The sequence below is a fragment of the Zophobas morio genome, unplaced genomic scaffold (assembly GCF_036711695.1).
Source record: "Zophobas morio isolate AGI-343-1 ecotype UQ-CSIRO unplaced genomic scaffold, CSIRO_AGI_Zmor_V1 ptg000017l, whole genome shotgun sequence".
In the NCBI taxonomy this organism is placed as follows: Eukaryota; Metazoa; Arthropoda; class Insecta; order Coleoptera; family Tenebrionidae; genus Zophobas; species Zophobas morio.
In genome coordinates this window covers 17,783,158-17,810,085 of record NW_026972122.1, presented here as the reverse complement: position 1 = coordinate 17,810,085, position 26,928 = coordinate 17,783,158, and the positions used below count along the sequence as shown (strand labels likewise).

The 26,928-nt window shown below is 34.2% G+C and overlaps 1 protein-coding gene and 1 long non-coding RNA gene across 2 annotated transcripts; both read right to left on the bottom strand.

Annotated features, from left to right (window-relative positions):
* Window positions 1-3,162: 3,162 nt before the first annotated feature.
* On the bottom strand, window positions 3,163-18,419 carry LOC135130181 (tyrosine aminotransferase). The gene is made up of 3 exons (XM_064057543.1): window positions 18,154-18,419; window positions 6,512-7,503; window positions 3,163-3,297 (listed from the first exon to the last, which is right to left on the bottom strand). Exons 1-3 carry the CDS (start codon window positions 18,326-18,328, stop codon window positions 3,184-3,186), a joined length of 1,281 nt encoding a protein of 426 aa, XP_063913613.1. The 5' UTR covers window positions 18,329-18,419; the 3' UTR covers window positions 3,163-3,183.
* A 339-nt stretch (window positions 18,420-18,758) lies between these two features.
* Window positions 18,759-22,539, bottom strand: LOC135130189 (uncharacterized). Its single transcript, XR_010280701.1, has 3 exons — window positions 21,813-22,539; window positions 20,628-21,091; window positions 18,759-19,190 (listed from the first exon to the last, which is right to left on the bottom strand). It is a non-coding gene; the product is annotated as an uncharacterized LOC135130189 (long non-coding RNA).
* Window positions 22,540-26,928: the final 4,389 nt, after the last annotated feature.

Here is a 26,928-nt window from a genome sequence, read left to right as displayed (position 1 = left end):
CCGAGTTTAAAATGGTCTTTTTTCGAAGAGATCCCAGAAGGCCACGGGAGCTTAAAGTTCCTAGCGCCGTCTACTGGATACTATGATGAAACTGTCCACAATAATGAATGAAATTTGCGTAAAAATGTCCTTGAATGCAAGTTGTCATAAATGTCAGCTTTATAGGTTAGGTTTTGTGACATCTTTTTGAAAGATGAGGGGAAATATACGTCAAATGTCATGTCAAACGTCAGTCGATAGCGCAAATAGTACAAGTAACTACCACATGGTGGCGGTCATCTTAAGCTCCCACAACCTACTACGATACCAGTTTTTAAGCGCCCGTTTTATGAAAATTTATGAATGGAGTTGAAACACCTTACTTATACCACCGTGTACGTGTCTTTGCAACAATGTTGATGATGTCATCACAAAATTAAGTAAAGTAAAAACTCACCTCGAAAATGCTGGATATGTTTCATTATACTTTAGATGAAAGGGCAGTTTTGTCGAAACAACTTTCGACCAATTTTTTGTATGTTCTTTAAAAGCTCTTCCGATGGTTTTACCTATTTGTCCACCTTCTGATCGTTGATCTGTCCACGTATTTGAAGATGTAGCAGGCTCGTTAATATTTAGTCGTTTGGAAATATAGCCACTCATGTGTCATACAGAATCATGATGCAAATCATCAATGTTTTCTTCAACAGTTGGAACATTTTCGACTGAACCATTACACTCTGACAATCCAGAAAGACATTTTCTGCTGAGAAGTACATTTTTCTCTATGTAAGGACCTTGAGGAAAGTCATCTTCTGCATTGTAATCTTCAGATAAAGTAGGTACCATAATTATTTATACAATAAATTGTATATAAAATTTGGTTGCGTAATCGATATTGGAAGTCAATTGGATCTGCATGGTCGTCAGGGTGCCCAGATCAGTTGTCACAGCAATCGCCAATAGAGGGACTCGAAAGCCGCCAAAATCGCCAACCCAAAACCATATATTAAATATAGGGACATTAGGGGCAATTCTGAATCAAAGTTGTTAAATTTAAAGGGTGTTAAATTGCAAATTTCCATAGTAACGAGTTAAATTCGTAAATCTGATTGGCTGTTTATTTTTTAACAACCTTTAAATTTTAACAGGTTCGATTCAGAATCGGGCCTTATAGCCCCTAGAAATACCAGAGATATAGAGAAATACATAGTACCGTTATCCATTGTTGTACGAGTGGAGCAAACGGAGTTGGTAACGCAAAAAATTTCCCTGGTTTAGAACCAAATTGTGTCAGCAGAGAGTTGACAGCGCGTAAACCGTTGTTGTCACGTGGTCTTGGCGTGGTCTTTTTGTTTAAAGTCAATTAATTGTCAATTAATATAACTAATAATTATTAAATAAGATTTTATTGATTAAATTTTATATTTTATTCAAATTAAAAATCCATATTTTGTACATAAACTACAAACTTTAAATCCAACATAAAACCATTTTAAATTTCGCGATCTGTCAAATGGTGTTAATAACTTTTGTTTTTGTTAAGTTTCCGCCAGGTTTGCTCCACGGTGACGATACTATGTGTTTTCTAGAGGCTATAATAGGGACTTTGCCAACAAAATATATTGTTGAAATCTAATGAAAGCACTTATCCTTTTTTTAATATTTATTTTAACTAAAAAATGCATTGACCCTTTCAGTGTGATGAACTGACGAGTGATGACTAATGACTGACGAGCGACTGTGAGGGGATGAGAGTGAGAGTGATAGTTGATTGTTGACTTTTTCGATTTTTTTCATTACTTAACTGTACACAAAAATGGAAAAATAATAGAGTCCCCAAAATTCGCCAAAATCGCCAACTGGCGCCGACATTAAAAAACAGCGCTAATCTTGGGCGCCAAGTCGCCAAAATGGCGATAAATCGCCAAATCTGGGCACCCTGATGGTCGTACCAGAGAACATAGAGAAGCGACATAGAGGCTGATTTTGCAAAACCACCCTTATTGACATTGGAGTCCTTAACCGCCAAAGGCAAGCGCCAAATTTAAATAGTCCATGTCCATGCCAATAAAAACCTTGCTTCACTATAATTGTAATTCGTGTGACCTGAATGAAAGTGAAGGAAACAGTAAGCAGCTTGGAATATTCTGGTAAATCTAGTGTCAATTTGTCGAAAATAAAACGCGTCGTTAAAAATATTATGACATTTCTTCTAGTTACTTTTATTCCTAGTTAGAAACAAACACTGCTACCAACATAAATTGAGAAGTCCACAACCGTCATTTGATTTAAACTATGGCGCTTCTCTATGTTCTCTGGTCGTACCTTTAGCACTGATAGTAGCAAAAAAGTTTTCTAAAATATCTTGGTTTAATCGATATCTTAGGACATATTTTAAGGCAAATCTTTCATTTAAATCTTGATACATTAATTTTAGAGCTGCATTTGATTGGATAATTCCTACATTAAAGATTAGGTAGGTTAATGCATTAATAAATTGATGGGATACCTTTTTGAAAAGGCATTACCCCAGAACTTGCTGCTGAAATCCATGCCCACATATTTACAACAATATGTGCGTCCACTTCGTTCAATCGAGTCCACGTATTTTTATTCGCAGCGGGTGTTTCGTGGCCTACGAACTCGTTCTCGATCATTTGGACATGATTGAAATGCTTTTTCGTCCAAGAATACTACTCTGCTCTAAAATTCAGTGTCGTGTAACAAAGTTTGGCTTAATTTTCGAATTCCCGCCTAGTTGCGAATGCCGACTGCATTCAAACGACGACGAGAAGTTTTAACACTGGCCCGGAAATTAGGTACTAATTACAGTTGCTTCAACAGCATGGTAAAAGGCTGCTTGGTTTAAAAGAGTCTTATACAGTTGCGGCCAAAATGAAGGATGGCAGTCTTCTTTCCCCAGTGTAACTTTCAAATTTTTATTGACGTTCAGTGAAGACCGTCGTTTCCAAAAAAAATCGGACAAATGACATTGACATGAAAGTGATATTCCCATTGCTTTTCATTAATCTGTGAGAACCTGATTTGCCCATCTTGCCCGAAATTTTTAGGAAACAACTGTATCTATTTAATTGAAACCAGTTTACGTAACTAAATTTTTTGAAAAAAATCTTTCAACAGGTGTCCTACTTTATTTTGGCCGCCATTGTACGTATTGAAGAAAAAGTATATAAATTTTATTTAAGTAGTTGTACAATATTTATTACAAAAGTGTATCATGCGACTGCAAGCTTCTCTCAATAAATTTTCTGGTACAGTTAACACTATTCTTATGAAATCCGGTGTTTGGAAACACTGCAATAAGAAATAACAAAGATTAAGCTTAATATTAAATGAATAAAAAAAAATGTTTCGAACTACGCAAAATTTTGTCAGAATTGTACATTACATAACAGGTGTTTTCGAAATTAGAGGTAGCATATAAAAAAAAACTCGATATGCTACCAAGAAAAAAAAGGAACACAAAAAACGAACGAAAAAGTTAATATCAGAAGTGACTGAGTCTGTCGGCATTACTTTTTAAACACAAATGTAAACTTTTCTTGCGTTTATGTTGCCATAATATTGTCACCAATCTGTCAATCTTGACAACTGTCAACTGAAAATTATAGAAAACATCATGATACCAATTTCAACTAAAAATCTAGGATCACCACACAGATCACCAACAGACTCAGTCAGCTCACGCGGTATAACATGTAGTAATAATAATATAATAGGTATGTTGAAAGAAAACTCTCCTACAAATTGGTGGTCATGATTTGAGTTGCACATCCAGAAAAATGTATGGCAAATTAGATTTTTGTTTTGAATAAATGAAATAAGACATTAAATTCGTTAATATAACCCCACTACAGTGGTTTAGTTAGTTGTAGCTTGTACTCTTCTACGGCAATCTTCATTTATTCTAGCCAACATATTCTCATTTACTGAGTTCGGTATTTGTCACACTTTCCTAATATTAATAGCATGTCTGTTTTTTTTCAGAATTCGAAAACATTTTAAAGCAAACGAAACTTGAAAATATTTGGCTGACAGAAATAATTTGTCTTAATTTTGATTCTCATCATTGCTATATATTATTCATTATTATTTAAAAATAAAAGTTAATAAAAGCTGTTTATGAAACATAAAATGGCTTGCCTATGCAGAAATATTCAGGCGTCAACAGATAAAATGAACACCCTGTATATAATTAATAGGAGCAGCATTTTGTTAGAATGCAATGATTTTTAGCAGTACGTATCGTAGAGTTGAATTAACAAATATGCAAACAAATAACATAAGCGACAAAACACCTTGATCAAAAAAAATAGGCGAAGGTTATTTCGATAAAACTTCCCTCGCCCTGAAATACAATAAATCATATCTACCTTTTTCGAAAAATTACAAAATTTGGTTTTGTGAATTTTATCTTTTTAATGATAACCCTTGTAAGCTAAAATAAAGACATGTATCTAATGTTAAAGAAGCATGTTACAGTTTTGTGTCAAGTGAATTTTTCCATTACAAAATTTTGTCATTCATTCTTACAAGAGCGCATGACACCTACTTATAGTTATCAATTTGGATAGATGCAGCGGAATAGTAACAACAGTACTGTATTCCCAAATTTTCGGAAAAAGGAGTGAGTGGTTCTTGATTTAATCTATAAAATAAATATCCTCATTCATTCATTTTTTGAGCCATCCAGAATAAGTAATTCTAAAAACTATGAGTGCATTGATAAAACACAAGTACAGAGCCATAATATTTTGAATGTTTCAGAAAATGTTGAGATGACGTCATCAATTTTTTGGAAGGGAATACAAGAATAAATTTTAATTAACAATTTACCATGATTACTATCAACTTAATAGGTAAGTAAGTATGTTTGCAAAATATCAGAGCATTCGGTTTTGCAGTTTCAAAGTTCAATTGCAAAATGTTGTTATATAATTTAATTTTTTTTTTTCAAGAATCTGGATGTCTAAGATGAAAACTCAACATAGATTCATACACCACATGTGCAAGAGTATCTTATTTTATGAAATTTAAAAAAATATACTATTGTAAATTTGGAGAAGCGTCATCTCATTGGTAGTGGGGATGATTAGCCAAATTCTGGTCAACGTTTTATCATTTACATGGTATCTAGAGATGCACGATATTTCACTGCCGATGATTATTTCACCGTGATCCGTCTGTCACTGTTGGTGACTGTGATTGGTGTCGGCAAATACCGGTGATTATTATTTAGAGATTATCTCTGTCTAATAAAAATCGACACAGACGACAGACAGACAGACAGATCGAAACGGGAGACCACTTTTTTCATACTCTAGAGGCCAAGAAACGTCGAAGTGCAAGTCTCTCGATGGACTCGATTACTATACTTCTGTATGTAGGTATACTCAGGAAGTAATAAATATTTGAAACAGTAGATAAACGAAAATCCAGCATGCACTTGTTGTCAGAATTAACTAATAATTTTGATGGTATTAATTTACCAGAAATTTATCGTAAATACGCAGCTTTACGCCCACAAAATATGGAATACCTAATACCGACACGTTTTTTGTTTTATAAATCGGAAAAACGCACTACGCAACCTGTTGGTATAAATTTTATTGGAAAATTCGACAACTTATTGACGGATATTTAAAATTAAAACGTATATTAACTCAACACTCGTAAGAACCATAGGGGTAGCAATCAACTAGAAGATGGTTACTCCAATATTATTAATTATTGATGAGAACATGAAGAGTTGCTCTGAAAATGACAAACTAAAAATAAAAGTCAAAACTCTGACGTTTCGGAAAACCAACAAAAGCAACACACAAATGGGACAATATATTATTTTAAATAATTTTTTGCGCTGATGCCCTTTTTTGATGCACTCACCAGGGTGTGGGAAGTCGAATTTCCTGCACGGGTACTTTTTATTTCGCATTATCATGGTAACCTTAAAGGAGCCTCAACATTGCGACGTGTTTGAGGCACTGGCAATGTCGTGTCACGAATATGTGTAGACAACATGTTCGTGAAGCCCGCTTCCCACATTCCCACAAATGCGGCACTCCCTTCAGTTTAGCCGCAAACAAGCATTCATGTGGAAAGCAGGCTATCCTGAACTAGTTCCGTAAACTAGTATTCCCGCATGCCGTTTAATATTATACCGGATGATGAAAAAAACAATATTAATGGAACAAATAAAAGTATTATTTTTTAAATCAGATATTATTTTGATAATTAAAATATAAAGTAATTATGCTACGCACATATTGTCAAAAAACGATGAATGAAAAACGCAAAAATGTAAGATTTGTGGACCAAGAAATATCTCAAATGACCAGATGAAAGAAAAAAAGAAGATAAATTGCAAATAGGCAAAAAGTAGATAGAGAAAAATTGTAGCTAAAAATGACAAATGCTGGAGAAGAAAAATTCAGCAAGTAAGGTAAGTGTTTAGTAGACCCACATGATTCATACATGCATAAGTTAAAAAATATATAGGTATACTTACACTTCCTGGTAAGCAAAACACAGATTCTTCCTCCATAAGCTTGATAACTAAATGTGAAATGTCTTCAAAAGGAAATCTTTTTAAATAAACTTTTACCATCATATACATTGTTCCTTGTGGCATATAGGGTAATAATCCTTTTGCTTCTTTCAATAGCTTAAATATCATCGTAGCATTGGTTTCTAAAGTATTAATTAAATTGTCATGAAAAATCTGTGGGGTATCAAATAAAATTTTAGGTAAAGCTCCTTGAATCAGAGTATTACTTCCAATAATTCGTTGACTTAAACTAACTAAAGCTTTACGAATATTTTTACTAAATGCGTCAGAATTGTCATGAATTGCAATCCACCCTAGTCGCCAGCCAGGAACTAAAAATCTTTTAGCTAATCCTCCACAAATTAAAATAGGTAAGTCTAAATTCAAAGCAGCTGTTGAAACAAATTTGTTTTTACTAAAAACTATTTGCTCGTATATTTCATCAGCTATAACGGGAATTTGGTGCAGACGTGCTATCCCAAGAATCTCTTTTAAATGTTTTTCACTATACACCGAACCGCAGGGATTTGATGGATTGTTTAAAATGATCGCAGCAGTAAAACAATCGATTTGTTTCTCTAAATTTTCCAAGTCAACTTCCCAATTATTTTCAGCTATTAAGTTGTAATACTTCACTTTTATTCCAATAGTCTCCGCTAAAGTACGATATATAGAAAATCCTGGTTTGGGAATCAGTAAATTGTGGTTTCGTTTTTCATCACACAGTGCTGTTATGCAAATTTCCAGCGAAGAAGAACAGCCACTGCATAGAATTATGTCCTGAAATGAAAATCTTGCTCCGTCATGGCTAAGATATGTTGCAACAGCGTCCCTAGCTTGTTCATAACCCGTGCAAGGGGCATAGCCGTTGTATTTACCGCTCTGAACAACATCTATCACGGCTTGCACTGTTTCTTCAGATGGTTTTAGATTACCATACACTGTTGGATCTCCTAAAAAAAAAAAATAAAAAATATATATTTAAATAAACAGAATGAAAATTATAACTAATTATAAAGGAGAATAAAAAATATTCAATAGTTTTATATGAAGTAAGTAAAACCTGCACATTATTGTAAAGGCTTCATTTTTAAGAGACCAGAATGCTTAGACCCATTTCCTATAATTGCTAAAATCGAAATAGCTGAAACAAACAATGAAACAATCCTATTCACTCACTTAGTCTTTCTGCGAAAGAACTTGCACTGATCAAAGCAATTTTTTTAATGAATTTTCACAAAATAGGTATTCTGTTAAACTATGACATTCAGAAGTAAAAATGTTGTTTAGACAAAATTTACAACGCCCCTAAATTATAATTAATTGTACAAGTTCAGTTTTTTAGATTAATAATAAAATTTGATTCTGAGAATTCTATTTTTTTGTTATATTTAATAACCTTTGTAAATAAAAATAATAATAGGGGTAAGTTGTTAAACTTCAAGTGAATGAATATGATAAGCATTATGTTACAAGTGCAATAATCTAAATAAAATGTCTAATAATATTGTCACCGATTTGTAGTAGATACAAACGTATTAGTTTTGATCAGTGGTGGCTCGTCAGGGGCCGCAGTGAAAAAATTAAAATTAAAAATTAGTTTTTGTTTTAATATATTTTAACATCAAATATATTTTGTGTGATCGATAAATAAAAGGAATATTATAGCCCTCATTGGGGGCGTAAACGAGGTCTTTTTGTCCCTAGGGCGATAATAAGAGTCATGGTTATTGTAATTCCATATTGTGAATAAAGACAAAAATTGTTACGACCATATCCCATACATTCTCTGTTTGTTTTACTGTTAAGTGTTTTGTTTATAAAGGGCGATAAGTGCAAGACGCCTCAGAAACACTGAGTACTTCAGTTGGAAATTTATATGTGCAAGAGTACTCACTTAATCACAGCAAAGGTGCTTCTGTATAAAAATTAAAAGTAACATTATCTTCAGGAAGTCAGAACTAATTTCTAACAAAAAAATATTTTTGAGTGCAATTATAGCCACGATTTTAGTTGCAAAAAATTAAATTTCTAAACACTGCATTTGCGTACTATTAGTACTAATAGTACAAGAGTACGCGGCCAATCAAATCAAATGATAACGCATTACAAAGCGAGTAAAAGTAATTTGTTTTATTTAAAAACTTTTATTATAAAACCAAACCTCAAAAAACAATAACAAAAAAAAGAGTAATTCTTTGAACAACTGCTTCATATTAATGAAAACTTATTTCTATGATAGGAACTAATTAGAACATAAATCACATTTGAATTTCACAAAACCGGGATAGGCAGTACATTTGTCATGCCACCACTTTGAATATTTCCAACAATCTATTAGGTCAATATCCGTAGGTTGATCGTCATAAAATTCACTGCATCCATGGCAAATGCTCGCATTTTTTGTGATTAACCGGAATTGTTTTGCTTCTTCGCCTTTTACACTTTAAGAGAATCCTTTTTTTCTTTTGAAGGTGCCGTTTTCTTTTTATTTTCCAGTGTTTGTTTAAAAAACAGAAAGCTAGTTAAGACCTCTGTTGAATCCAGATAATCTTGCAGTGCTAGTTTTTTCGGGCTGTCGCAACGTTAAATTGTGTTTCTGACGGTAAAGATAATTCGTTACCGGCTAATTTTAGGGATTTGTCAAAAAGATGATTTATATTGTTACGTTCGGCAAACTCATGCTATTTTACGTAAATCTTTCACTGTTGGTCCACAAAACAATGAATCTAATTTTCTGACATGGTATAGTAGATGGCCTTCCAACTCTTGAAAATACCGGTTTAAACCTTCCCAACGAGGTTGGTACAAAACCTTGTTTCAGACGTTTGCGTAATATTGCTTCGTGAATCCCGTAGGCTTTGGCCACGCTTCGGTTCGATTTTCCTTCGCCTATCAATTTTTTTACATCTTCTGGCAACTCTTTATTGAACATAATTTTTCGTTCCGTTTGTAGTCTAAATAAATAGTAAAGTTTAAAAATTAGTTCATTCAAATATTTTATAATTAACTGCTAAGAGTACCCAGCATACTCTTGGACAAAATGACTTTTTTTAAAGAATTAATATTTTCACAATATAATTTTCGGAGGGCGCCACAGATTTTGTGCGTACTCTTAGCCAACTGAATGTAGATAAAAAAAAAAGATTAGGTTATGTCCGTTGAATAATTTAAAAAATTACCCGGAAATTTGTGTCATAATAATTATTCAAACTATTTTTTTATCTCTCTCCACTTCTATAAAATGTATCAAAACCTTAGATCATATAATAAATAGATACCACCATGCCGTGTTCTTTCCCTAGGACAGCCTGTGACGACATCCTCCTGTCACACATCTCTCTCGTGCATGGAGGGATTACAGTGAAGCTATCCTTGCCTGATCACTATTTGAATTTTGCGTTTGAATTTTGAATTTTAGGAAGTATGTCTGAACTAACTTCGGAAGAAAGATGTTGACAGCTTGATTTTATAAATAATTCACAGTAGATAACGAAAAGAATAGTAAATTATTGGCCAGCAATTGTGATCCTTTATGACTACATCACTTAAAATAGGATCTTTGTTCTAAATTCTAAAATTGTTTTTTGTACAACAACTCGAAAGAGAGGTTAGAAGAAACATCTGTCAAAAGCGATTTGTTGCGCTGGTGCGGTACAAGGATGGAAGTGAAATAGACATATACAGATGAAATGCATATAACAAAGATGAAGATGTGGTGATCACACAAGGATAGCATTATACTACTCCCCTTGACGTAGAAAACGACCACAGATAGCTTCATGTCTAGTCACAGCTTTCAGTTTAAGTATTGGTATCTATTTATTATATGATCTAAGATCAAAACTTACATCCACATACATCTAAAGAAGTGCCTTGGATATATGATATGTTATTTCTGATGGAATGCTGATAAAAGCCGGGCACAGAGACCGAGAATCATGGCTTATTTAGATGTTTTGTTTACACCGATGCCATGGAAAATACACGTCTTCACAACTGGACTGTGGACCCATTCCAACCGTGCTCTGCAGGATTGAGTTTCTATCGCGGGTTTTAATTTTTATTCTGTGCGAACACGTATGATAAATATTCTTGTACAATCTTCTCGGTAATGCACACCGCCTATATTACTAATATTCGGCCACATAACGCAAGGGTCGACAAAAATCGCCATATATTACGCCGATTGATAATGTGCATAAAATTTTGTGGAGTGTTTGAACTTGCTTTACATGACGAAAGTAGGAAACCACAAAATCCAGGTATATTTCGAGGTCTGATTGATTGTACGGCTGAATTGGACTCTGATTTATCAATCATTTGAAAGAAGCAACGGTTTTTAAAGAAACGTCTAAAACTGTTCAAAATGAACTTTTAGATGCCATGAACGTAAAATTTTAACCGAAGGCAAAAAGGTATGTGGATAAATCTTTTTTTACTTTTATTGAATGTATTTTTGTATTTATTTCATTCACACAATTTCGTCTACAAATTGGTAATAACAACCTGTTTTATATCTTCACATTTAACTCATCAATCAAATTGTGTCCCCCCATTTCAAAAGGTCACGAGCCGCCACTGGAAGAAACTGTCCTACAGACACACACATAGTTTATGACGGTGTGATGAGTTTTTAACGGGAACTTCCAGATTGTTGGAAAAAATGAATGCGTGAATTTATTTTATTGATTTAATCAGGAACTACAAAACCAAATGCTTGGCCACCCCAGAATTTTACTGAAAAAATCCAATCTTAAATGTACAAAGTATGATAAGTTGATGAGCAGTACGCGGGAATTTATCTCACCGCTGCTATCCCCCAGTTGAAGTAAGGTGTGTTTTACGGCGAGTAGCGGGGACGCTTTGATCTGGTACACAAGGTCGTAGCCAGTGCGTCGCTAGGAGTGTTTACAGCTAGTAAAAAAAAACCACTTCTATATTACTGTCTTACTTCAAATAATAATACTCAATGCTCTTTTCAATTTTTCAACCACAGGACCACAGATTTGTGATCTTGAAATGTTATATGTATTATGCTGAAATAGTCCAAAAGAAAAACATATTTATAATCAAATTATCGCCGCGACAGCACTGGTTCTAGCGTATGAGATACAATTCCGCGCGTTGATGATGAGTCTGTACTTGAGATTTATTACTATCATTAGTATTAATATTTTTTAGATTTGCTTATACGGGGTATCTGAAAAAAACCCAAAAAATTGATTACATCATCTCAAAATTTTGCTGAATAAATTCTTTTGAAAATATGCATATTATTTTTCAAAATGGGCGCGAAGGTGAAGGACATGCAAAACCCAAAAATTTACTCTTAACTGTGTAGTTTACTATTTTTTTACACCTCCTTATTACTTCCCGAGCGTAAGCAAAGGAAGTATTGTAATCGAGTCCGTCGGCCGACTCTCTACTTTTACGTTTTCTCGATCTTTCATGACCCCTAGAAGACGAAGAAATAGGTCTCCCATTTCCGTCTGTCTGTCCGTCTGTCCGTCTGTCCGTCTGCCGTCCCTGATTTTTATTAGACAGATAATCTCCGAAAGTACTCGACCGAATGTTGAAATTTTGTACTTATACATATTAAGAATATCATGTAGATGGTAAAACGCTAACCAAAATTTGTGTAATCATCCCCACCACTAATGCGATGACGTCACTTCAAAATTGTACATAGTAAATGGGTTTTCAATTGTATAAAATAACATAGTCCTACACATGTAGTTTACAACTCCCAATCGACTTTTCACCCGAAACGTCCAGATTTTTGGAAAAAAAATCAAAATTATAAAACAACATTTTGAAATTTAATTTTTAATCTGCTAACCAGAATGCTTTGAAATGTTGCAGATGTTTTAAGGCTATAAAGAGCATCATAAATCTTTAGTCAAAAAATATTTGCTTATCCCCTCCAAAAACTTGATGACGTCAGCTCAAAAGTTTGTGGAATAAATCATATCTAAAATGTACAAAATATGATGAGTCTGTACTTGTGATCTATCACTCCATTCATATTTTTTGGATTTGCATATACAGGGTGACTCAAAAAAATTAATGAATGCGTAAATTTATTTTACTGATTTACTCAGAAACTACAAAACCGAATGCTTTGAAATCTTGCAGATGTTTTAAGGTTATAAAGAGCATAATAAATGTTTAGTCAAAATATATTTGCTTATCCCCTCCAAAAAATTGATGACGTCAGCTCGAAAGTTTGCCGAATAAATCCTATCTAAACTGTAAAAATATGATGAGTCTGTACTTGTAATTTATCACTCCATTCATATTTTTTGGATTTGCATATACAGAGTGACTCAAAAAAATTAATGAATGTGTAAATATATTTTATTGATTTAATCAGGAACTACAAAACGGAATGCTCTGACATCTTGCAGATGTTTTAAGGTTATAAAGAGCATCATAAATCTTTAGTCAAAATATATTTGGTTATCCCCTCCAAAAACTCGATGACGTCAGCTCAAAAGTTTGCCGAATAAATCCTATCTAAAATGTACAAAATATGATGAGTCTGTGCTTGTGATATATCACTCCATTCATATTTTTTGGATTTGCATATACAGGGTGACTAAAAAAAAATAATGAATGCGTAAATTTATTTTACTAATTTACTCAGGAACTACAAAACCGAATGCTTTGAAATCTTGAAGGTGTTTTAAAGTTATCATAAGCATGGTAAGTTTTTGATCAAAATGTATTTGCTCATCCCCCCTAAAAAATTTATGACGTCACCACAAAATTTTGCCAAATAAATCCTATCTAAAATGTACAAAATATGGTGAGTCTCTTCTTGTCATTTATCATTCCATTCAAATTTTTTCGATTTCCATATACAGGGTGACTCAAAAAAATTAATAAATGCGTGAATTTATTTTATTGAGTTAATCGGGAACTACAACACCGAATGCTTTGAAATCTTGCAGATGTTTTAAGGTTATAAAGAGCATAATAAATTTTTACTCAAAATATATTTGGTTATCTTCTACAAAAAACTGATGACGTCAGCTCAAAAGTTTGCCGAATAAATCCTATCTAGAATATACAAAATATGATGAGTCTGTACTTGTAATTTATCATTCCATTCATATTTTTTGAATTTGCATATACCGGGTGACTCAAAAAAAAAAATGAAATCTACTGCGAAAAAAAGACATAATAGACACGCAGTCGTCACGTTTCCGACAGCGAGGGAAGTACTGTCTAAACTCTTTAGACCAATTTTTTAGATTTGCTTAAGAGGTGGCTCAAAAAAAAAGTCAATTTATTTTATTGATAAAATTAAAGGCAACACATATTATTAGTATACATTGGACCAACCCAATTTGGTAGACACAAAATTTTGTAAAGTAAAAACTCGGTTGAAACATAAGGGTAGCACGCTTATTTATATTTACAAGGTGGTATATGTGTTGATTGTAAATGTTGAATAGGTCATCACAAAATTGTGTGAAGAAAAGACTCAACTCGAAAATACTGAATTTGTTTCATTATACTTTTGGTGCGAAGGAAGTTCTATACAATGTTTCCAAGTAGGTATTCAGTACATAGAGTAGATGCTGAGGTATATAAGAGTAATAATGAAGTAGGTACTTCGTACTTCGAATATGAGTATCTACTCAGTTTTATTCATACCACCCAATGTCTCGCTTCAATGTTTGATTATGTTGATTATGATCACAACTTTGATCAACTTCCGTATCCGAATTACCCATGAAATAAATCATTGCGGTTAGCACCTGAGGTAGTTCGTCGCACATTTGATTGACTTCGTGGACCTATGTCAGCTTATCGTCTTCTCGGCATTGTAATGAACTTCATAAAACGACAGAATTATTTTCACAGTCAATCAAATCTGTAAATTTTGTCTTGAGAATTTTAAAATATTGAAAACTTCAAATTAAATCCTCGAATAACTGTAAAGAATGAGGTTTTGTCGAAACCAACAAAGTGAATAAAGGGAAATAGAATGGCAGATCAAAATTAATAAGAAACTTTCGCAATGTGTAACTAAAATCACTTTAACCAAGACTTTTATTAAAATAAACGACGTTGTTTTTTTTACGAAAAAACAAAGAGCGATTTGAAATGCAATATACTTTTCACAATCGCACGGAAGAATTGGTTTTGTATGACACGTCAGTTAGACCACAGGTCCGTCAGAAACGCCAACTATTGAAATTAATTCGAAATGGCGATTCCCATACAAAATTTTTAGAATTTTTTGCTTTTTTAGCTGTTTTATTTTTTATAAATTTTCTTATATACAAACCTTGTCCTGACAATAAAGAACACATAAAAAAAGAATCATCCAACCTGGTGCAGTCGTTCTGAAGTTATGCGCGTACATACATTTCGGCGATTCAGTTTGATTTATATACCTAGATACCTAGATTATGCATTATTATTTTAGAACAAATTTCATTACCATAAAAAAGGTTATACTGAGTCGACTTTAAAAGATAGACATATGCTGTCGCGGACTTTTTTTTAACTTTTAGAGGGGAACAATTTCATCATACATGATTTTTACGTAACTTTAACCGTTTAAGCAGCTTAAGCAACGGAAGCTGTCAAAGGAGGAATAATTTTCCCGTTTTTCCGAATTTTTCATTGCTACTTCCCTCCTATTGATCGTAGCGTGATGTTATACAGCGTATATGTATATACGATAAATGGACGATCCAACATAAAAAGATTTTTTGAATTCGAATCAGTAGTTTCTGAGATTAGCTCGTTCAACCAAACAAACTCTTCAGCTTTATAATATAAGTATAGAAGTATAGATTCGCGTCTGGCACTATCCAACGAATTTGCGATATTGTATTTTCCAAACAATTTAAATTTTAGAGTCGAATGGATATGCTCCTTAGAAATTTCGTGTTTGGCCAGTGCACGATGAACTTCTTTTAAATTATCATAACCACTCGAATTATAAAGTTTCTTGGATTCCGAAAATAATAAACAATACCAACAAAATAATAAAATTTGTTACGTGTTTCGCTGCCAGCTAACCAAGGATATTTACCGTAGAGTGTTTTAGAAAATGCACAGTTATGACCAAGCTTTGGTTGAAGCAAATTGCTCATTAACGGTCGAGGAATAGTCAATTGCTTTACAAAAACTTTATCGTCATAAGTTAATTCTTTAAATTTATGTATTAATAAATAATTAACCAAGTCGCCATTCGTGTCAAATTAATATATATTTAATTATTTACCCATTTTATCACGCCCACTTCGTGCAACGTACAACCATAAATTAATATAGATGCGACATAGAAGCTGATTTTGCAAAACCACCCTTATTGACATTGGAGTCCTCAACCGCCAAAGGCAAGCGCCACATTTAAATAGTCGATGCCAATAAAAACCTTGTTTCACTATAATTGTAATTCGTGTGACCTGAATGAAAGTGAAAGAAACAGTAAGTACCTTGTAATATTCTGGTAAATCTAGTGTCAATTTGTCGGAAATAAAACGCGTCGTTAAAAATATTCTGACATTTCTTCTAGTTACTTTTATTCCTAGTTAAAAACAAACACTGCTACCAACAAATTGAGGAGTCCGCAACCGTCATTTAATTTAAACTATGACACTTCTCTATGTTCTCTGGTACAACCAACAACCACTACTTAAAAATATTCATCGTTCGTTCAGCTTCGGTTTACTAATCGTCCAAGTACGTTGGACTGCTACAACGGAGCCGGTCGGCTGGCCGGCCGACAGCGGGTGCATGGTGAAACTACACGGGAATTCACGGGATATTTTATGTAAAATATTTTTTATTACGGGAGACGAATATAATTTCGACACTCTACAGTTCGGGATGTACGAGGGTAGCGCCAAATATTCCCGGCCTGGCATAGATCCAGGTACAGTAGGAGGACAAAATCTTAGGAATATGTCAGTTCCAGTCTCATTAGGTCTGGAACATACAAAAATGCAGCTTAGGCCAAATAGTTTTTTGAAAAAAACCTTCGAGGATGCCATTTTGGAGACGACGAAGAGGTGAAGGCTGCAGTTTCGGCACATTTTGGGACCAAGCCGAAAGAATATTTTTTTAAATGTATTGAATTGTTGCTGAAACGATCTAATAAGTGCATTGATGTCAGGGAGGACTACATTGAAAAATAAAATTTAATTGTAAGTCTACGCCGTTTCTTTCATAGGCAGGCCGGGAATTTCTGGCGCTACCCTCGTATCGTATTAAGATATATGTGATCAAGTGATTGATAAAAACATTGCAATATTGTTTGAATCATCCAATTTTACCCAACTAAATTATACTATTAACGACTGTCTTAAATTTTGAAACTGTATGCTTGATATGCACAATTCTTTAATCAGTTTTTAATAATTTATAATTCACAATCCTGTATTTACATTAAGGTATTAAGGATAATGGAAAACTGTAAATATGGAAATGAATGAATATACTCGTAAAACAGCAATAGAAACGAGCGCGCCGCATCCATGGTGTCTGCGGCAAAATCGGTCAGCAGAGCACTACCGGCCGATGTTGTATGTTCCAATCTACGCCAGAATCGTAACTTTAACGCAGCCCTATACCGATCGGAAAGCAAAAGCGGTAGTTCGTAGATTACTGTTGGTAATTTTTCAACGCATCGGCCGGCCGGACCCGTGTCTATAGCATTTGACATAGTAAAATAGTTTCTCTGCGGGGATGAATTTAAAACATTAAACTGTGTCTTCATTATTAGAAATTAATAGTAATTATTTTTATTTATTAATTTTTTAATTTTTACAAATTATTGTACATTCTACCATAACAGTTTTTCAAAAATGCTAATAAAAAATTTGGATTTTCAAAAGAAAATTGTTTTCTCATTTCTTAAATTATTTGGCACGACCTGGCCGACCCTGCCGTCCCTGACGAGCCGACACTGGTGCATGTGATTTATGTGGGTAAGAAACACCTCCGCAAAACACCCCATTATTAGTGGTTAAGAACCGTATTGCTGTCATATAATTTTAAAAAATATGTTTTACTGTAACATATTGATAACGGTCAGTAGCGCAACTAAAAATAAGCGCGTCCCAAACAAACTTAAATATTGCGGAGTTTTATTTACGCAACTACTAATGATGTCCTAACTATAACAAAATTTTTTAAATATATGAGGGGTAGAGTTTGAGATCTTAATTTATCCTATACTTACCTGATACCAAAGTTAAAAAAAAATCATCAATGCAAAAATATATATGTATGATGTATATGTATTTGGTTAGTTCAAAATCGGTATATTAATTACACGAACTTATTACCTTCAAAATAATTTTTACAATGGACCTCCCACTGACTCAGAAATTACCCCTATTCAAGCAAAACTTCCATCATAATGGGTACTAAGACCAAGTCAGATGTATTGATGATTTGATTGATAAAATGAAACGACTTTCGAGACTTTCGAATTATTCTAAGTATACATAGTATTGGCGATTATTTCCTGATCTCCCCCATCACCTTCATAAGTTTCACATAATTGTTATAAATTCACAAATATTTCAAATAATGTTATTTTTTGTAAAGTTAATGAAAACAGTACTAACCTATCGAAAGTGCAATAACATCCTTCGTAGGGTTGGGCTGGAGATCAAGTGTATCAACAATTTCCCTTATATAATTCTTGCAATTTTTCGCAGCTGATGAAGATTCTACCACCCAGTCTCTGTCGAAGTTGTTAGTAATAAATAATTTCTTTTTTTTAATATCAGTTCGTAACATTTTCAAAAAACACAAAATCTTTAAGTATAGGGGAACTGGACGATATCTTTCGATTAATAAGATCACTTGGTAAACGACCTCGAACAGAACAAGAATTAAATTTTATAGTAGAACATGAGTTGACACTTTTTAAATATGCTAGTGTTTTTTCTGTATCTCACTAAACGAGTTTAATCTATTATGCTAATTTTGTTTACTTCATGCACTCAACACACGTGTAAAACACATTTTGATCCAATCTTAATTTTTCACAATGAAAAATAAAGTTAATAAAAATATAAAAAAATATTGTAAGTTGTAGAAATAAAACACAGGATTCTTAAGTCAAGTGATACAGAATAACGTTTTATAAACTTTCTTAATAATGTTTATCAAGCAGCGAATAGTCTAAGAGCTAGCGACCGATTTACTTTATGTGTTTCAGTACTTACGAAAATCAGTGGATGAAGTTTTGTAACCGTAAACTGCACTATAAGCAATCCCCATTCTGGAATAAACAACGCTAAATTCATAAAACTCTCTTGCGCTTCTGGCGAGGGTTTGCTAAAGGAATTTTATTCTGGTATTTAGATTTATTCATCAAATCAATTTATTTCTAATTATATTCAAATTTCAACACTGTTCCCATAACACAAATATAAGAACAAATACAACTTTTTATTATTCAGGTAACTGTTTGGAGGGGTGGAAATGTTCTGGCAATATTTTTTTGTCCTAACAAATACTTACCTGCCATTAAATAACAAATCTGTTATTCTAATAACTTGAACCTTTTTACTTTCCGAGCGTAAGCGAAAAAGTATTGTAATCCAGTCCATCGGACGAATGACCACTTTTATGTTTTCTCGACGCTTCATGACCCCTACAATACGAAAAAAGCAGTATCCCGTTTCCGTTTGTCTGTCTGTTTGTCTGGTGTCTGTATCCATTTTAATTAGACACGTCATCTCCGAAACTACTGGACCGATTGTTGTCAAATTTTATATGTATGTTATGTACATACAGTGGCGTAACTACCGGTGTTCCATACGTTTGCCGGAACACGGGCCCGCTTCTTCAAGGGGCCCGGTCCGGTCACACGAACATTTTTTGTTTTATTGGATTTTTTATATTATTGCGCAAATTACATCCCGAAATAAAAAATGAAAATGTGCGGTGATCCTAGGATCGATCGTTCATTGCTATTTAATATTTTTTGCTGCCTCTGGCGGCATCTCAATATCATAGACTTGATAAACTCGGGTTTTAGTCACCGGCACCAGCGGTCAGAAATGCCCTGTCGCACTGTCGCAATCCCATTGTGGCAAATCTAACACTTCATTTAGTAATTACCAATCTTTAGCCGGCAAAAGTATGACTAATTTATGATTCAGGACAACAAAATACATACATTTTCAGATCTTCAGTGAAACTTTATGGTGTAAGACGTAAATAAAATTCAGTTTCAGTTGCGTTTTATGAAAACTTTCGTATTTTCAAAACTATTTTAATTTTGTGTTTGTAGTACTTTTTTGGAATAATAAAATATATCTGATGTATGTTACAACTAATTTTTTAGGTAGAAAAAAAAAACACTGAACCGCGAAATTATTACAAAATGAGTACCTAGTACCTGTACTAGTTCCAGTGAAATTAACACAGCATATTTCACTTCTCTTACAATACCTCTTTCGGTGGCTTCAGCGGAAAGATCTTTTTCGAAATTAAAAATGATTAAAATTTTTTTAAGAAACACAATGGGCCAAGGCAGATTAACTTCACTGGCTATTACCTCAATTGAAAATAAAATTGCCATAAGATTAGATGTGTCAAATGTTGTATCAACTTGTTTGTGCCCATTGGAAAGCAAAAAAAAAACAATTTTGAGATACATTTTTATTTCTAATACAACGCGTTTCAAAATGATTTTCATCTAGTCGCATATGGCTGCAGATTTTCATCAAGGGAAACACAGGAGTTGAAGCGATTTCAAAGCTAACTAGATAAAAATTATTTTGAAACACCCCTTATATATTTTAATTATATGTGTTTAGGTAGTTATTGTATTTTGTTTTTTTAATTCAGTGTTTCAGGTAGAATGATTTTAATAAAACGTGAGCCCTAATTGCAATATACTCAAACTTTACTCATTATACTCGTATTTTTAAATAATTTTTATTTTGCTATTCATTAGGGGCCCCACAGTGTTGCAGAACACAGCCCCGTACTTTGATTGTTACGCCACTGTGTACATATATTAGAAATATCATGTAGATGGCCAAATGCTATCCAAAATTTGACTAATCACAAAAATACTTACACACTAGTAATATACGAATCCACTGTTCAAATTTTCGCAAAAACATTTGCAAGGTAGGAAAACGTTTTATTCCCAACACGGTTTATACGTCTCCGTGACGTAGTGGGTGTATTGGAGAGAACGGCGACCTTGCGGTACTGGAATTGTGGGTTCGATGCCGAACTTGGCCCTTTCCTTTTTACTTCCAGAGCGTAAGCGAAGGAAATACCTATTGTAATCGAGTCCGTCGACCGACTCTTTACTTTTACGTTTTCTCGACCTTTCATGACCCCTAGAGTACAAAGAAATAGGTCTACCGTTTCCGTCTATCTATCTGTCCGTATATGTTTATTAGCAGTGCGCGTTATTCCATCTCAGTGGTGCAATTCCCCAGTTGAAGTAAGGTGTGTTTTACGGCGAGTAGCGGGGACGCTTTGATCTGATCCACAAGGTCGTAGCCAGTGCGTCGCTAGGAGTGTTTACAGCTAGTAAAAAAAACTACTGCTATATTACTATATTACTTCAAATAATAATACTCGATGCCCTTTTTAATTTTTCAACCACAGGACCACAGATTTGTGATCTTGAAATGTTATATTATGTTGATATAGTTCAAAAGAAAAATATATTTGTAATCAAACTATCGACACGCCATCATTGGTTCTAGCGTCTTGTTTATTAGACAGATAATCTCCGAATACTGGGCCGATTGTTGTCAAATTTTGTATTTGTATTAGAAATATCATGTAGATGGTAAAACGCTAACCAAAATCATCCGCAAATAACATTTTTTCTGAAGATATCACATCAACTATATCATTTATAAAGATTAAAAATAATAATGGTGCTAAGTTAGAACCCTGTGGGACACCGGATGTTGGGACAAATGGAGAAGAATAGTAATTCCGATATTTTACAACTGTTTTTCGATCAAATAAGTATAACTTAATCACAGCATTTAAAGAATCAGTGAAACCATAATGACGTAATTTTTTTAGTAAAATAAAGAAATCTATTGTATTGTGATAACCCAAACTTCCCGCCTTAAAAATTGACCTTGAAAAGGTTTGAAAGGCCCGCGAAAAATTCAAAAATTCAAAGTTTGGCCTTGGCTGTGATCGTCTAACAAATGAGAACCTACGTTGTGTGTTTTTTTTTGTGAGTGATGAGTCATGAGTCAGTCCAAAACATGTGTTCAAAACATACCTCTCCAAAGATGCGAAGATTTCGACAAAAGGAACACAAAAACCTCGTCGTAAGAACGATGAGAAATCAGGAACACCCAATGGCTCAACGGGGGCTGCTAGGTTTTCCAATGGAACGGATCAACACTGGAAAATAAAAAACAACAGCAAAGGCACTGAATAACTCACAGTTAAAAATACGACCTGTTGCTCCAAGCGCTCGTAAGGAAGTGGTGTGTCTTCTCGAAGCGGTCAAAAGGAAGCTGTCTGTTTGCTCGAAGTGGTCAAAAGGAAGTGAATCATTTCACAAGAAACAAAACCACCCCCACATTTGCGCATGTCTCTCTCTTGGTGTGGTTGGTTGCCAACCTCTTCTTCTTCTTACCAACCGTTTCTTGTGCGCGCGAAATTCATTAAATTCATCCTTACAGTATCGAAAGCCTTCTGAAAATCGGTGTAAATTACGTCCACCTGACTTCTGTTATCTATTGCTTCGAAGACATATTGAGTGAAACAAGCCTGATTGGTGTATTGGAGATCTTTTCTTAACAAACCCATGCCCATGTTGTAAAGGTGATAAGTACGAACTAATTGAACAATAAATACATTTATATAAATAAAACTGACTCAAAAATGTTTGCGCAGTTAGACAATAAAGAAATAGGCCTCCTGTAGTTTTTAATCTCATTAACAATACCCTTCTTAAACACTGGGCAAATACATGCTTTCTTCCACATAGAAGGAAATTGTTTCGTAACTAATATTGGATTAAACAATTTAGACAACGGACCTCCAAAAATTGTAGCACAAGCCTTAACTAAAAACCTTGGTATTCCATCTGGACCTGCGGTCATAATGACTACGTTTATAGCGATAAGCTTGTAGTGGACTGACCCATACCCTCACCTAAATCCCACCTACGTAGTGCTCTTTTAGTCTGCGTTTACATCAGCAATAATGCGAGCGGCTCAACCACATTTATAGGTCGAATTTAGTCCTAGCCTAAATTTTGTGAAGCGCCATCTCACCACGTATTATTAAAGATTATATTGGGGTTATAGCAGTGGCGTAACAATCAAAGTACGGGCCTGTGTTCTACGACAAAAAAATTCTGATTGTTGTTTATTCTGTAAGATTTCCGCGTATGATATTTCCGGTATTTTCGTATATCTTTATTTCTAGCCTCCTATGCCTCCTCTGTTAACTGCCCAATAGGAAGCAAATAATAATTGTCCCATGAATTAGAACTTTATGTACCGTCATACGCATGTTAAACCATCCATATTCCTCAACAAATATTTTCGTCGTTTCAATGCCATATGCATTGTACGTATGCTTTTAATTGTATTTCTTCTCCACAAGTAATTGCTTTTAAAATCACAGAAAATCTGTAGATTAAAGTTTTCTATACTCCAGTGATCTCTGCTGAAATTTTAGGAATATCAAATAATCGCCTTGCAGTGTTCCCATCATTAGACTTTCCGCTCCCTCCTGCACGCGGTTGGTTCACAATCAACCCAAGTTTGCCACGAAATTATTTTTGAATTTTTTTTTTGTACTTCTATACCTGCCTTTTAAGCGGTTCTTACTTGCCATTTTTTAATGTCTAAACTTCAAAAGACACTCTAGGTCGGCTCACTAGAAAACATGTTGAAGGTTTAGATGTCAGAGGTACAGGTAGAAGTCTCTGCTCTCAAAGACACCAACTCCTCCTGTGCTGCCAACTATAAGGCATTTTGCTTAAAAAAAAAAACGCTCTTCAATTCTCCTACACTTGTCATCTTTTGAGAAAAATTTAACATTTTTCTTCAATTCAAGTATTCAAGTTTCTTTGTCTTCAATATTGTAAAATTTTATTAGATGAGCAATTAAATGATCCCTCTGGACTGAGCCGGTTTTTTTTTGCGTTTTTCACGAAGAAGGGAGAATAATTCCTTCCTGCAGAGAATATTGAACTCAAATTATGTCAAAAACACACTCATTACTCGAAAGTAATGCATATAAACTTACCTCAAATTGCTGTATATGTATCTATTAAATACTAGTTATTAAAATAAGCCACTATAGGTGAGTGAGTATGTATGACACGAGCACGATAGTGTGAGTGTTATACTGACTCACGAGCCTATACTGGCATTTTTGTCACGTGTATAATATTAAATTTTCTCTTATACCTGCTTATATTCTTTAATTTCCTTCATAAAATGTAAATATATTCGAAATCAAAATATGTAGTTGGCGGCAGTTACTATGACAGAACTGTAAATAAACAATTGTGGAATTAAAAAAAAACTGTCAAGTTTTATCAAACAAAAAATAATGGAAATTCCAGAAGAAATCCGTAAAAAGGCATTAAGTGTGGTGCAGAATTTGCTTCCTGATACTTCCAAAGAGCTATACGACCGTGAATATCAACTGTTTAAGCAATGGATGAGGAGCAGGTCAACAGACGTTGTTTGTGGACCAGGGAGCTGACACATGACTACGCTTAAAAGGTTTGGTGGATGGTCCTCTGATAAAGTTGCAACAGGCTACGTGGAAGATTCTTTAGAGCAGAAGATAAAAATTGCCCGAAAAATACTAATAGATTCTTCTGTCAGTGTGTCTTCATGTGATGTTGTGGAAAATGGTGTGGAAACGGCGACGAAGGAGAACCACTCCGTTGAACTTCAAGGACCATCGACTGGTTCTGCATCAGTTTTTGAATTTCATAAATGTGTTGTACATTTTCATAATAAATAGTGGTTTATTAGTACATTCGTAAAGCAATGAAATACTGGTTTCTTAGCAATCAGTATCTCATTCAATAAGATACTGAAACCAGTATCTTATTCCATGATATATTGATGTATTTTAGCAACGCCAAACAATGCTAATAATAGTCTGAATATAAGCAGGTATAAAGGCAGCCACACACAGAGAGAGAAGAGTCAAGACTTGAATGTACGTGTCACGGGGTACAGTTAAAACTCCTAGTGTGTGGAGAAGAATGTGGCATGTGCAGTCAAGTCTGTTGTTAGCGTGCACAGTTATAACTGCGCGGGGAAAACTCAGTGTGTGTGGAGACAAGTCGCTGCACACTTGAGTTTTAATTCATTAGCGCCGTATTTTTAAATGACGTCTGACTTATTTTACAATTGTTTTTTTTTATACAGGGTGTTATTGAAATACATGGAAACAAAAAATCTGGTGAATGTAGGGAACTTAAGAAGTCAAATGAACGTTTGTTGTTTTAGTAAAATTTTGAAAGGAAAATTTAACCCCTATCCAAACATTCATTCCTCCATTGATAATGGTTTCACGAAAAAATGTGAAACCTAGTAACTGAAAACTGCCGAGGTGTAACTACTGTTGCTATTAATTTATTGCTAGCAACAAATAAACAATGACAATAATTAATGAACTGACAATTAAAACTTCAAAATCATAATTTAATCAACCATAAAATTAAACAAAACGTAACGTATGCAACTAGAGCAAGTTTTCAAAATGTCCACCACCATTTCGTATACACGCTTCCGCACGTCTAATCAATGATTGTTGGGTTCTGGTTATCATTTCGGGATGTGTTCTAATTTCAGCAGCTACATTTGTTATTCTGTCCCAAAGTTCCTCAACAGAATTTACTGGTGTTCGGTAAACCAACTCTTTCATGTGACCCCATAAAAAGAAGTCGCATGCATTCAAATGAAACTCCCACTCGGTAAGACAATCGTCTAATGCTTATACCTGGATCGTTTTCAACGACATTCAAAATTTCTTCTTCGGCATCAAGTGTCCGTTCTGTCCTTTCACGACCACGATCACTAAAACGAGGTTGAAATTTCCCATTTTCTCGTAGACGCTGAACAACGTTAGCAAATGTTTTATGATTTGGCAATCTTCGTTCGGGAAATGCTTCTTGGTATAAACGTCGCGCTTCCAAGGAGTTTCCTAAGGCTTGTCCATACATCAGAACCATGTCAGTCATTTCAGAATTAGAAAAATTCATTTTGTTGTTCCAAAAAATTGCAAAAACGTCAAAAAATGATGGGCTAATGAATGTATTGTCATGTTAACAAGCAACAATTTTACCTACTTTAAATTACTATAGTGATCAAATTTACCTTTAACATTTTTGGAATCAGTAGCGCACACGCAAATTTTAACAGATTTTCAATCAATTTTATCTCGAAAACTAAAGAATTTTTATTAGATCAATATTTGATGCATAAATTCTCTACATCATGACCAATTACCTTAAAAAAAGTTTCCATCTATTTCAAAAATACCCTGTATAATACAACTACACGCCACTGTAATGAAAAAAACATTTTTGTTCGTTAGCATAGCGATGCACATTTGCTACAGAACTGACGGGGAAGCATGAGTGTGTGTGTGCAATTAGACAGTACGGGTTTAACTTAAGACAAGCGTGCACACTTTTAACTGCGCAGTCTTCCCTCTCTGTGTGGCCGCCTTAAGAGAAAAACATGTTTTTAATGTGCTGAACACATAACAGTTAAAACCAACGAATTTTCCGAAAAGACTGTAGTTTTGTCATTTTGTCAAACGAAAACTAAATGCATATCCTAATTTTTTAAATAAGCTATTATTCAGTGACGAGGCCAGGATTCAGCAATAACGGAGAAGTAAAATGTTACACCTGCCACTACTATCTGCAAGAAAATCCAAGAATTCCAAGATGGATTCGAGAAACACATTTCCAACATGTATTCTCAGTTAATGTTTGGTGCGGTCGCACAAATAATCATGTCATTGGCCCCCACTTTCTTGATGGACTTCTTAATGGTGCAATATATCAGGATTTTTTACAAACCGAACTGCCTTTACTGTCAGAAGTACGAGACGAAGTTTATGGCTACAACATGATGGGGTCCCGCCGCATTAGCACAAAACTGTTCGAGAATATTTAGATCAGTCGTTCAGGAATCATTGGATAACTTGAGGATCTAATAATATCTAGCCACCTCGAAGCCCCGATTTGACAGTACTGGATTTTTTCTATGGGGGGTTATACAGGAAAAGGTACCTATATGAGACACCACCATTAAATATGGAACATTAAACACAGAATACGCCAGGAAAGCAGAGCTATAAGTCCACAAACATTGCAACTCGTTAAAAATTATATTTGT